Genomic DNA, 14035 nt, shown 5'->3' with positions numbered 1-14035 from the left:
GGTATCATCTGCAAAAAGGCACACTTTTCCTTCTAACCCTTCAGCAATGTCACTTACATACATATTGAACAGGATTGGCCCCAGCACCGAACCCTGAGGGACTCCACTAGTCACCTTTCCTTCCTTCGAGCGACTTCCATTAACCACCACCCTCTGGCGTCTGTCCGACAGCCAGTTTCTGACCCAGTTCACCACTTTGGGTCCTAACTTTAGCCCTTCAAGTTTGTTCAACAGCCTCCTATGAGGAACTGTATCAAAGGCTTTGCTGAAATCCAAATAAATTACATCTAGCATATGTCCTCGATCCAGCTCTCTGGTCACCCAATCAAAAAATTCAATCAGGTTCGTTTGGCACGATTTACCTTTTGTAAAGCCATGTTGCCTCGGATCCTGTAACCCATTAGATTCAAGGAAATACACTATCCTTTCTTTCAGCAACACTTCCATTATTTTTCCAACAACTGAAGTGAGGCTCACCGGCCTGTAGTTTCCTGCTTCATCCCTGTGACCACTTTTATGAATAGGGACCACATCCGCTCTCCTCCAATCCCCAGGAATCACTCCCGTCTCCAGAGATTTGTTGAACAAGTCTTTAATAGGACTCGCCAGAACCTCTCTGAGTTCCCTTAGTATCCTGGGATGGATCCCGTCTGGTCCCATCGCTTTGTCCACCTTCAGTTTTTCAAGTTGCTCATAAACACCCTCCTCCGTGAACGGCGCAGAATCTACTCCATTTTCTCGTGTAACTTTGCCGGACAATCTCGGTCCTTCTCCAGGATTTTCTTCTGTGAACACAGAACAGAAGTATTTGTTTAGCACATTTGCTTTCTCCTCATCACTCTCCACATATTTGTTCCCAGCATCTTTTAGCCTAGCAATTCCATTTTTTATCTTCCTCCTTTCACTAATATATCTGAAAAAATTTTTATCTCCCTTTTTTACATTTTTAGCCATTTGTTCTTCCGCCTGTGCCTTCGCCAAACGTATCTCTCTCTTGGCTTCTTTCAGTTTCACCCTGTAGTCCTTTCTGCTCTCCTCTTCTTGGGTTCCTTCTCAGGGACAGTGGACAGAATCTTTGTCAACAGATCAGAATTCTCTTGGACTGTCAAGCTCTCTTGGCCTAGTATTGTCTGCAAGTTCTGGGGTCTCGGAGGCGATCCCCTGAGCCAGAACGCCCATGCACCCTTGACCGGAGTTCCTCCTGTCTTGGTGATCTCCGCTGAGTTTCTCCCTTCAGATGCCGCTCCCCTGGTCAGAGCCAGCTAGCAGCAATTTGAGCTGGTGACTTCAGGGGGTGGCTCTCATGAGAACATAAGCCATGCCTCTGCTGGGTCAGACCTGAGGTCCATCATGCCCAGCAGTCTGCTCACATGGCAGCCCATCAGGTCCAGGACTTGTATACTAGCCCTCTATATACACCCTTCTATCCCCTTTTCCTTCAGAAAATTGTCCAATCCCTTCTTGAACTCCAATACCGTCCGCTCATGCGGCAGCCCATCAGGTCCAGGACCTGTATACTAGCACTCTATCTATATCCTTCTATCCCCTTTCCTTCAGAAAATTGTCCAATCCCTTCTTGAACTCCAGTACTGTACCCTGTCCTATTACTCCCTCTGGAAGCGCGTTCCAGGTGTCCACCACCCGTTGGGTGAAGAAGAACTTCCTAGCATTGGTTCTGAATCTGTCTCCTTTTAATTTTTTGGAATGCCCTCTCGTTCTTGTAGTTAACGAAAGTTTGAAGAATCTGTCTCTCTCCACTTTCTCTATGCCCTTCGTGATCTTATAAGTCTCTATCATATCCCCTCTAAGTCTCCACTTTTCCATCGAAAAAAGCCCCAGTCTCTCTAATCTTTCACCGTATGAAAGGTTTTCTATACCTTTTATCAAACGCTTCACTCTCTTCTGAACCCTCTCGAGTATCGCCATATCCTTCTTTAGGTATGGCGACCAATATTGGACGCAGTACTCCAGATGTGGGCGCACCATCGCCCAATACAACGGCAGGATAACTTCTTTCGTTCTGCTTGTAATACCCTTCTTGATTATTCCTAGCATTCTATTTGCTTTCTTAGCAGCCGCTGCGCATTGTGCCGATGGCTTCATTGTCATGTCCACTATTACCCCCCAAGTCCCTTTCTTGGCAACTCTCACTCAATAACAGCCCTCCCATTGTGTAGCTGTACCTCGGGTTTCTGTTTCCTACGTGTAAGACTATGCATTTCTCTACATTGAACTTCATCTGCCATCTCGTCACCCATTCCCCTAGTTTGTTTAGGTCCCTTTGTAAATGTTCGCAGTCCTCTTTAGTCGTAGCCCCATTGAATAGCTTGGTGTCATCTGCAAATTTTATTACTTTGCTGTTCATCCCCTGGGCTGGCTTCTTCAGTTTTCCAAGTGGTTGATTCTTATGACTGATGTCATCCTGTTGGGTTGTGGGCTCTCTGCGGGGCTTGCTCCACTTAGGCACTGGACTCCTGGTCTGCAACATTGGTTGGTCAATCAACTGGAGCTTTGGCAGAAAGACCAGTGGTGCAAGTTTCTTTGACGCCACAGCGGTGGTATATGTACATTATGAGGTCACTCTAGTGTTCTCGCTCTCTTTCTTGGGCCAGAAAGCTTGGCGGCATTCCACTGGGCAGAAGCACATCTTCTGTCTTTCTTGGTGGCCCATGGGGGCCAGAGTCAACAATATTCCGGCAGTCTTTCTTGGCTGACGATTCCTGGTCTCAGGAACATGGTCCTTCTTGCAGGAGGTGCTCCATCTGATCTTACAAGAGCTGGGGTTTGCCCCAGAGGGTCTTGTTGGCTTCAGCAGAGATCTCGAAGGCCAGGTGCTTTTTCGGTCACCAACCAATGAGGAAGCTGGGGACGGATGCCTTGGTTTGGCCCTGGCTGGCTCATAAGTGCCTGTATGATGATTCCTCCATGGCCTCTAGTCGGGTCATCCGCCAGACAGTGACACAACCGACACCCCCCATGTGATCCAACATCTATCCTATCTGTAGGCCTTGCAAAGCAGCAGCAGTGATGTCAGCCGGCAGAGGCAGCACTGTGAACAGATTGCTTATAGCCAGCCCCGCCAAGATCTTCCCTCTGCCACGTCGTTAATCTACAGCAGTGTGCCGCAAGATGCCGGCGAGAAGGAGAGGCACCGGCTGTCTGCTTACAAGACATGCCTCTCAGTGAGAGGCACATCCTATAGTCAGCCGGCGCCAGCGCCTCTGCTCCTTCTCCTCACCTCCTTCTGTAACACCCCTCAGGGTCGCAGCTGGAGGACGTCCGTGCATTTCCAGGTGCCATGAGATAATAATAATAATAATTTTATTTCTTATATACCGCTATACCATAAGTTCAAAGCGGTTTACAAGATACATGCAATGAGAGTATGCGATGATTACAAAAAGATACATAAGTTCAAAGTGGTTTACAACAAGATACATGCAATGACAGTAAGCGATGTTTACAAAAAGATACATAAGTTCAAAGCGGTTTACAGCAAGATACATGCAATGAGAGTAAGCGATGTTTACAACAAGATACATACAATGAGGGTAAGAGATATAATGGGAAGAGAAAAGAACTTTCAGGGATACAAAATTGCAAATGGAAGAGACCCAAATTGGTTTGAATCAAAAGGATGTCTGTCAGAGATGGGGGTGCGGGGGAAAACAATTTGGGTGGAATACAAATAACAAATGGGAAGAGCATGAGTTAATCTAAGATCAAGAGAAATTGGTGAATGGGAAAGAAGGCTGAGCAGATAGGACAAGAATTGAGATTAGTATGTATTAAAGAGACAGGTCTTAAGTGATTTTCCGAAATCAGCGTATGAAGCGGCCTCGAGTATGGGTTTTAGATCAGTGTGCCACACCTTAAAAAGTTTGCGGCACACTGGTCTATGGGAAGTGATGCAGCAGAGGAAAAGGTCTAGCGGGACCAGCTGCCACCACTGCTGCTGCTTCTTTGCGAGGCCTGCAGATAAGACAGATGTTGGATCACAATTGGGGGGGGGGGAACAGTCAGAGAGAACTCAGACCTGCGCAGGAGAGATGGTGTTTTCGGAGCAGGAAAGAAGATCTGTGCAGAACTCTGCATGGATGGGAAATTCTGCACTGCGCAGAATTCCACCAGAAGTTTTTCAGAAAGCTTTTATAATGGAAAATGTGTATTCCCAAAACAATACTACTGTTAATTTTATATCATTTATGGCTGAATTATAAAATCAAATGGCATATCTACATTGTTGTAGAATGTGTTAACAGAACTGCAAGTGGCAGATTTATTTTGAGATTCTGTCCTATCCTTTGTAATCTTCAGACTTCACTCTCATATGGAAGAATTCATTGAATGAAGCTACCAAATAATACTTGTTTCACAAGAGGGCGGAAACTAATTTAAAGGGAGGGGTGAGCTGTGATGTTTGGAAATATCACTTTGGCTTGCCTCTTCAATGCCTGGGTTGCTTCTCCTGTCTCCCCCATCCCCAATAATTTTATGTAATGTCACTACTGAATACATCTGGCCCTTTGTACATGATTTCTGCAGTCCTCGCTGTTGCTAAGTCTTCTGTGTTATGTAGTGAATTATTAACAATGTGTTTTTATTAAAGTTTGAATGAGAATATGCAAAGTTGTTTTCTTGTATCCATTTGCAAGTCTGCAAACTGCTTGAAACAGTACAGTACTTCATTTAACTTTCAAAACATGTTTCTGGACACTGAATGGCACACTGGAAAGAAAGTGTGGAGTTCCTTACGTATGCTTTAGTTGTTGTAGATGAAAGTTGGAGAGTTTCCTTGGAAGTAAGCACTTAATATTTTGATCCTGTTTCCATTCATTAGTGCTGATCAGTTAACTTGTTAAAAACAATTCCCAGCGTTCAGTGCGTTAGGACATTTTGTTTTGCTTCAGCTTTAGAATCATTTTTTGAGGTCAAATATTTTACTATATATACAGACTATAAGACTATGATTTAATTGGAAAAGGCTTAGTTTTGTGTTTGTGTATGTGTGTGTCTTATTAGCTTCTTGATGAAAGTTGTTGATGTGTCAACCGTACTGCATTATCAGGTGATTTGTCCCCATAATCATACTGAACAGAATTTTTTCTCATGTGAGCTTCAGTTGGCAGAATATAGACAATTGTGCCACTAGGAATGTTAAGGAGCTCCTAAATATAGAAGCAAGTTTTAAAATAAAGCTAGCACTTCAAATGTCCCCTGCAATGAAGAGAAAAACCTCTCTTCACTTTCTTCTAAAAGAAAAGGACTTTGTCATGTAAGGGTAGAGCAATTTTACTAAGAATGAACACTTTAAAGTTATTTTGTCTTAAGCACTAAAAACATACATTTTAAATTGACCATACTGGTTTTGCTGGTTTTGTACATGTAGTGAGTTTTATCTTGTAGTATATATTTGAGTATATTTTACTTATGAGATCTTTTAATTAGTTTCAATTTTATTTGTACTGAAAATATCTTCATGGCCAAAGAGAACAAAAAAACAAAACAAAACTGGAAGATATCTTCAGTTATATACATTTGATATTTTTAAAATGTGAATAACATAAATGCTGATAAAATTCATTTTTTCTTGTCTGCAGTATAATAAATGGATTTGCCTTACCATTAAAAGAGGAGCACAAAATTTTTTTATTGAAGGTGTTATTACCATTGCACAAAGTGAAATCACTCAGTGTGTACCATCCTCAGGTAATAATGTTTAAGCTGAAGGTGTTATTTTTTGAAGCTTTTACTTTTACGCAGTGACATTGTTTTATAAGCATTGATTTTTCCATTTTTAGACTATTTTAATGGCTTGTTTCTAAGTTTGTCTGAGTGTGTGTTATGGTGTTTACATATTGCACTGGGTGTCTATTTTGTGGCGGACTAAGTATAAAGTTGGTACCTTAGGGACCAATGCAGTTACCTTATGATAGAGCCATCTATTGATGCTCAGTGCATGTGCATGGTTTCCCATCCCAACACAAAAGTAACATAAAAATATTGCTCTCCAGTACTGTAAGCAGAGAGCATGCAAATTGCCACAGTTGCACTTCAGAAAAAAAAAACATTGCACACTGCTGTGGTAAGATGCAGCTGTGCTACATCAAGAGTAAATTATCTCCTTCCTGCCAGAGTATGAATTAGCTCAACATTGGCAGGAAGGTAAATGTTTCAGAATCCTTAGACTCCTCCCACTGCACCACACCCCAGAAATATCCCTGGTGCATGTAGACCTAAGTAGACACTGTTTCTCTTCTCTCAACACCCCCTCACCCTAGAATCCCTCAAGTGTACCTTTTTTAAAGTTGGAGACATTCCTGCCTCTATACAATCATCCTGGAAAATGGCGATGACTGAATCCATTCAGAGTGTCCTGGGATGCATCGTATAGGGTCGGTGCTGCCATTTTTCAAGATGGCTGCATGGAGACAGCAGCCCATGGGCACCTCTCCTGCCTCCCAGCTTTAAAGTTGTACAGGGAGAGTTCTGAGGTATCTTTGTGTCATCTGAAGTAAAATGCCATAGTTCACTTAAGATGACCACTTTTTTCCTATGCTACAGCTTTACACCAGTCCTGAACTTCTATAAAGATACAACATTAAGTGAAGAATAAAACTGCACAATTCTAGCAGTTTTTTTACCTTGGACACTATTTCTTATTCAAGTATTTTACATGCCCACTGCACTGTCCTTTAGCACAGTGTTTTATTTTAGATTTGTCCACACTAGAATACTTTCTGCAACAGGAGTAAGACTAGCATGGTAAAATATGGAGTAAACCTTTGCACTAAAGTATAACATTTTTCTGCATCATTCATTTAGTGGTTAAATCAAGTTATACCTGTGTACTTTCAAGATGTAATAAATATATTCCATCTCATCCATTTCTAAATTTGCAGTAACTCATAAGCAAGGCTTTATTGCAGTGTATCACAAACTGCCACAGCAGGTTCTGGGTGTGCCCCAAGATGCCGGTGAGGAGATGTGCCGGCACTGGCTAACTGCTTACTAGATGTGTCTCTCATGGCGAGGGTAGTCTGTTGGTCAAACTTGAATTCCAACAAACTTTCCAACCAAAATTCAAATTCATGACCAACAGACTTCCCTGTTCTCAATCAGGTGCATGGACCCACTATATATAAAGACACACTGCAAACCTCACAGCATGCCCTGAAGAAAGCCACAGCATGATGGCTGAAACGTCTGTTCTTTCTACTCAGACATGGCAAGACCCAGAAAACTGCTACAATCATGATGCCAGCCACGGAAGTCTAAGAGAACACTTTGGTATGGGCTGTTCATCTCGAATAGCTAACTGTGTAGTCCATGTTATCCTAGAACAAGCAGGCAGCATATTCTCACATGTGGATGACATCATCCATGGAGCCTGGTAATGACAGTTCAAAAAGTGTACTGTCGCTTTAAGAAATTTCAAAGTCTTGAGACTGCCTGTACCACATATGCTCCGGTGCCTTCCCACTCAACATCAGCTCGCAGGACCACCAATTTTCAATTTTCTGCGGAACTGAAAGCTGCATCTACTTGGAGATTCTCCAAGTGCACCAAAGGTTTGATATTTTTTACCCTTCCTGTTATTTTTTTCATAATTCTTTAGTTTTTCTTTATTTCTCCACCGGGTCAAACATTTTTCAATTTTGGGCTTTCGGGCTCCTCAGAGCCTGTTTTCAGGCCGGGAGCATCCACTGAATTGCAGTCTTCCCATCGATGACCAAACCGCCGAATGGTTTTAAGTGGTGCACTCAGTGTAACAGGATCATCTCAGCCACTAACCTCCATAGTTGTTGCCTTCAGTGCCTCAGTCCTGCCCATGGTCCTGCTTCCGCTGTTCCACTCTATAAAAAAGATCACTAAAATTGAGGCAGCTTCAACACGAGAAACTCTTCGGATCCACTTCTACAACATCGATGTCAGTTGCTTCAGATGCGGACACCCAAAGACTGTCTTCTGCTTTGGTACTAATGCAGTTTCAACACATAGGTCCCTCCCCAATGCCATGGTACCGTCTCCTGGGAAGTCAGCTAAGTAGCATAATCATTCCTCCCCTTCACACCACCCATCATCATCATCTTAGGCTTCAACACACTTTTAAGTGTAAGTGAGTAAAAACCCAAACACCGTTACTCCAGGTGGTGTCACCTCTGAAGCATACCTCTTCATCAAGGTCACCAGTGCCTCAACACAAGAAGCAGCCCGCACCATCTGTACCAACAACAGCCTCGGTACCAAGCCCATCTATTCAAGACCAGATTAAGAACTGGTACAGAAAGAGTTGGCTGTGGTGCTCCAATCAAACCAGATACCAACCACAACTCCTTCAGGGACAGCCCAGTCCGAGCAATGCTCTCACCATGCCTTGAGGGCCAGGTCTCGCACTCCGCACGGTCAACACTCAGTACCCAGACATCGTTCTTCATCAAGGGAGCGTAGTTCTACTTCCCGTTCGGTACACTTCTCTAATCGGTACTGACGCTCTGGACATCTAAGAGAGATGATTGATGCTCTCTTAGACATCATACTTAATGCTCTTTGGCTTTATGTCTGTGTTCTCCTCAAACGACAAGCTCGATATTCACTTCACCTAGATCAGGGGTAGGCAATTCCGATCCTCGAGAGCCAGAGCCAGGTTAGGTTTTCAGGATATCCACAATAAATATGCATGAGATAGATTTGCATCTCAAGGAGTGCATGCAAATCCATCTCATACATATTCATTGAGGATATCCTGAAAACCTGACTTGGCTCCAGCTCTCGAGGACCGCAATTGCCTACCCCTGACCTAGATATATAGATCAGTATGACTCAGACTTGTCAACATCGCTCTTCTCATCTGCCAGACCTTTCTGCTGAGAAATCTTATGGCCTGGAGTCTGATCCAACCCCTTTGCCTCCTCTGAGAAAATCTCTGCCTGAAAGCTTTTCTTTTACAAAGTTTATCAGGTAGATGGGCCAGGCTCTTCCAATCAAGATGGAGTCAGAGAGAGAGCCTCGAGCGGAGCTATTCAATGCCTTAGATTTCAAGGAGTGGCCAAAAGATTGCCTCAGACTCCCTTTTCACAACCTCATGCTTAAACTGGGGATCATCCCTCTTAGTACCTGTGGCTCTGTACAAGATAGGTTCTCTTTATAGAATTCAGACTTGCCCAGGCTTTAATAAATCACAATTACAACAATCTCTCCTGGTTGAGTCTGCTCGAAGAAGACAAATAGTTCAAGAACATATGCCAGTATACCACCAGGCAGAGAAGGTAGAATTCTGGATAAATTTGGACACAGAGTTTTCCAGAGCACTATGTTAACAAGTAGAGTTCCGAGCTATAACTTTTACATGACATTCTACATGAAACAGCTCATGCAAAAGTTATCTGATTATGAGCAATACATCCCTAAGAATCACTTTGTCCTCTTTTCAGCATATTATCAATGATCTACTAGAGATCAGAAAGTACATGACCCGCTCTGTTTTTGACGCCTTCTATGTAACATCCAGAACTTCAGCTGTATTCATTCCTATGCAGCAGCAGGCTTGGCTTCGCATATCAGATCTGGATGCCAATGTACAGGAAAGGCTGGCTAATAGCCCTTGTTTGGGGGATGAGCTCTTTGGCGACAAAATTAAGGAGGCTACTCAAAAAAAATTTTTTTAAACATGAAGATTACATGACAACTCTCTTTTACAAGAACATCTAAATCCCAATCAACAATGCACTATTACAGTCCTAGAAGGGCCTCCTATTCTGATCACTGATATATTCCACCTTCCACCTCGTCCAGGGCTCACCCTCAGAGATTCCAGAAACAACAGTGTTCTCAAAAAATCGCATCCACCGTCTCAGCAAAAGACACAAAAATCTTTTTGACTCCATTGCAGAAAGCTTAGCCAACATTCTTTAACTTCAGCCTCATTCTCTTCCCATTGGAGGCTGTCTTCATCCATTACTACCAACAGCGGGCCCTCATCACATCGGACAATTGGGTCCTTTAAATAATCAAACAGGGTTATACTCTCCTTCAAAGGAGGCCTCCAAATTGTCCTCCCAAGAGAGTCCTTTTTCACCTCCCATCAGAAAACTTCAGAACGAGCTCTCAGCCGCCCTCTAGCTAAATGCTATAGAAATGTTTCTATGCAGGAGAAGGGCAGAGGGTTCTATTCCAAGTATTTCTTCATACTGAAAAAGACTGGAGGTCTGTTCCCATCCTAGACTTGAGCGCTCAAGAAATACTTAATGAAGGAGAAGTTTTGCATGGTCTCTCTGGAAACCCTTCTTCCACTTTTGGAGAAGAATGACTGGCTCTTCTCTCTAGATCTCGAGGAAGCTTATACTCGCATTCCTAGCCACAGGAAGTATCTTTATTTCAGAATAGGAGCACATCACTTCCAATACAAGGTACTCCCATTTGGACTCGCATCAACACTCAGAGTGTTCACAAAGTGCTTAATAGTAGTAGTTGCAACACTCTGCTCATGTGGCTTCCATGTCTTCCCTTATCTGGACAACTGGCTGATAAAGGCCTCGACTCCGCAGGCTGCACAGGTTGTAATCAATTCAACGGTGTGTTTTCTGGAAGTCAATTACAAAAAGTCTCACCTACAGCCTACACAAGTTCTGGAATTCATTAGGGCACACCTAGACACTACTCAAGCCCTTGCCTTTAAACCACTGCAGAGACTCCACAGTGTTCTTCAGATCTACCAAAATGTGTCATCTCGTCAAATGGTCATTCATGCCAAATGTTACATGTGCTAGGCCACATGGCATCCAGTTTGTTACCCCTTTTGCTCTTTTACACCTCAGAATTCCTCATTGGACTCTGTTGTTCCAGTGGTCTCAATTTTACGGAACATTATCTCAAAAGATACAAGTAACATCCAACCTCCGTCAGTCTCTGCTCTGGTGGTTTCCCCCCATCAATCTAACCAGAGGCCTTCTCTTTTAAACTCTACCATATCAGAGAGTATTAACAACGAATGCATCCATGCTCTAATGGGGAGCCCATCTGGAAGGTCTTCACACCCAAGGCTCCTGGAGCAACGAAGAGAAAACTCTACACATAACTCTCCTGGAGCTTCAAGTAATTTAGAATGCTCTTCTCACATTTCAAGTCAGACTCCTCAAACCACTTAGTACTAATTCAAACAAACAATCAAGTAGCCATGTACTACATAAACAAACAAGGAAGTACAGGATCGCACCAACATTGCCAGGAAGCAATTCAAATCTGGGCTTGGGCATTCCTTCAACATTTCCTAATAGCAGTTTACCTATAGCAGGGGTAGGCAATTCCAGTCCTCGAGAGCCGGAGCCAGGTCAGGTTTTCAGGATATTTACAATAAATAGGTATGAGATAGATTTGAATCTCGAGGCAGTGCATGCAAATCCATCTCATACATATTCATTCTGGATATCCTGAAAACCTGACCTGGCTCCGGCTCTGAAGGACCGGAATTGCCTACCCTTGACCTAGAGGAAAGACAAAACATCCTAGCCAACAGATTGAGCAGACTTCTCCAACCGCACAAATAGGCTCTCAACTCCAACACTCTGCGTCAGATCTTCCAAAAATGGGGAACACTGGAGATAGACCTATTTGCATCCCCTTCCAATCACAAACTCCCAATATTTTTGTTCTCCTGGAGTTGGATGCATTTCTTCTCAACTGGCAAAACAAATTTCTTTGTTTTCCCTCCAATTCCTTTGCTAACAAAGACTTTATCTTTATTGGAAGCTTCTATATCGCTACTAATGACTGGGGAGTCAATTCAGAGTGGCTTTTAAAGACATCTGTAATGGATTTTAAATACAGAATCAGATAGATTCTACTGTTATTAATTGTTGTCGGCATCCTAGCAGCTTGGCTAGGGTATCATGTTTGCCTTTGTATTATTATACTATTATATGTGTATACTATGTTTACACAAGAACATAAGAAATGCCTCTGCTGGGTCAGACCCGAGGTCCATCGTGCCCAGCAGTCCGCTCACGCGGCGGCCCAACAGGTCCAGGACCTGTGCAGTAATCTTCTATTTATACCCCTCTATCCCCATTTCCAGTAGGAATTTGTCCAATCCTTTCTTGAACAAGATTACAGTTAACCATTCTAACTAAGTATGCTATATTTACACCTCCTAAATAGGTTAACTGTTATAACTAAGTAATCTATATTTACATGCATCCTAAATAGTTATAGCAATGTATACTACATTTGCCCTGTTACACTCATCCTAATTTATTTTAGTTCCGTTTACTATATTCATCATATCTTAAGCATTTCTGGAAAGATCTACTATGTTCATACATGTCATGTCCTCCTATTGTGTTCCTGGGGGGAGGAGCCTGCTATTTACCTCTGTTGGCTCACAGTTTCAGTTGAAGTAGTCTGAGAAAAGGATAGTCTTTATCCCTTTCTTGAATTTCTCGGTGTCCTTTTCTAGCTTTAATTCCTTTGGTAGGACATTCCATCACAGAGCCTTGCAGGGGTGAACGGTTTTGTGTGTCAGCAATAAGATCTTGAATTTCACTCTGCTTTCAGTTGGGAGCCAGTGTAACTAAGTAGTGGGTTGGCATTCGTCTGTCTTGATTTTCCTAGCAAAAACCTTGCTGCAGTGTTTTGTACTGTTTGTATCTGTCTGATCATGTATTTCGGTAAACCCAGCAAGGTTGCATTGCAGTAGTTGAAGATTGTAAGTACCGGGGATATTATGTGTTGAACATTGCTTGGTCGGAGAGGTAGGGTTTCAGTCCTCTAACCCAGTAAAGTTTGCCATAAACATTTTTGACGATGCATTGGATCTGTGTGTTGTCATGTCTAGGCTTGGGTTTAGCCATACACCTAGATTTTTCACCCCATTCTTGGCCGATTCTGTGATAGTGCCATTTAATGTTAGTTGGAAACTGGGTTGTTTCCTCCCCATTTATGTATGAAAATTAGTTCTGTCTTTTCTTTGTCAGCTACTAGTCCATTTGCTTGAAACCATCCAAAGATTTTCTCTAGGCCTGCCTTTTCGTCTATTTAGTCTTTGCATCCTGTCTCTTTGGTGGGATGATCAGTTGGACATCATCTGCTTAGATGTAACATTCCTACCCAGTTTTCTGAAGAATATCCCCAGTGGTTGGAGGAAGATGTTGAACTGCATGGGTGACATGGCAGATCCCTGTGGTACCCATATGTCTGTTTTTTTCCAGTTGCTGGTATTCCCCTGCCATTCTACTTCCGTTAGTCTTTTAGATAGAAATGATTCTATCTATGCCATGGCTTTTCCTAGGCTATGTCTAGGCCTACTTCTCTGCATTGTGATTTTAGCAGTGTGTTGTACTAGGCTGAAAGCTACTGTGAGGTCTAGGAACCCCAGAAGCATACCTTCTCCATTAGCCTAGTGTTTAAGGATGAAGACTCTGCTCAGGTGTCACCAGGAACAAGCCACCATGATCCTAATAGTTTCTCGGAGGTCCTGTCAGCTTTGGTTCCCTCTTCTCCTTCAATGCAGTGTTCAAAAACCCATCCCTCTACCAATCTTTCTAATGTTACTGACTCAGAATGAAGGCTCTCTTCTGCATCCCAACCTTGGTTCCTTAGCTCTCACAGCATGGTATCTGTCGCCCAACCATTAGAAATTTTAGATTTTTCAAAACTGGTGTTGGATATCATTGAAGCTTCTAGAGACCATGCACATAACAATGTTATCGTTTCAAATGGACTCACTTCACAACCTGGTGTAGTCTCAAGTACATAATCCGGTTTCATGTCCTGTTTCATCAATACTGGATCATCGTTTACACTTATCTAACTCTGGTCTTAAAACTACTTAAGTCAGAGTTCACCTCAGCGCAATAATGCTATTTCTTGTCTCTTTGGATAACAAATCTTTATCAGCACACTCCATGGTGTTTAGATTTATGAAGGGATGACTTCACACCAAGCTCCAATCAAGCCACCGTCAGTGATTTGGGACCTTAATGTTCTCTTATCTTCCCTAATGAACCACCATTTGAGCCTCTCATCTACATCATTGAAG

At 42.8% G+C, this 14035-nt stretch overlaps 1 protein-coding gene across 2 annotated transcripts in view; it reads left to right on the top strand.

Moving 5' to 3' along the window:
• PPP2R5C (protein phosphatase 2 regulatory subunit B'gamma) overlaps window positions 1-14035 on the top strand; it is a 322861-nt gene that overhangs the window by 217959 nt on the left and 90867 nt on the right. For both annotated transcript variants that reach the window (XM_033953398.1, XM_033953399.1), the window contains one exon: window positions 5601-5709. In XM_033953398.1, the coding sequence (XP_033809289.1) occupies window positions 5601-5709 (109 nt within the window). The remainder of the gene's footprint in view (window positions 1-5600; window positions 5710-14035) is intronic.

Source organism: Geotrypetes seraphini, chromosome 7 (assembly GCF_902459505.1).
Source record: "Geotrypetes seraphini chromosome 7, aGeoSer1.1, whole genome shotgun sequence".
Lineage (NCBI taxonomy): Eukaryota > Metazoa > Chordata > Amphibia > Gymnophiona > Dermophiidae > Geotrypetes > Geotrypetes seraphini.
Note: the sequence above shows the minus strand (reverse complement) of the source record. Positions and strands in the feature narration are given on the sequence as shown.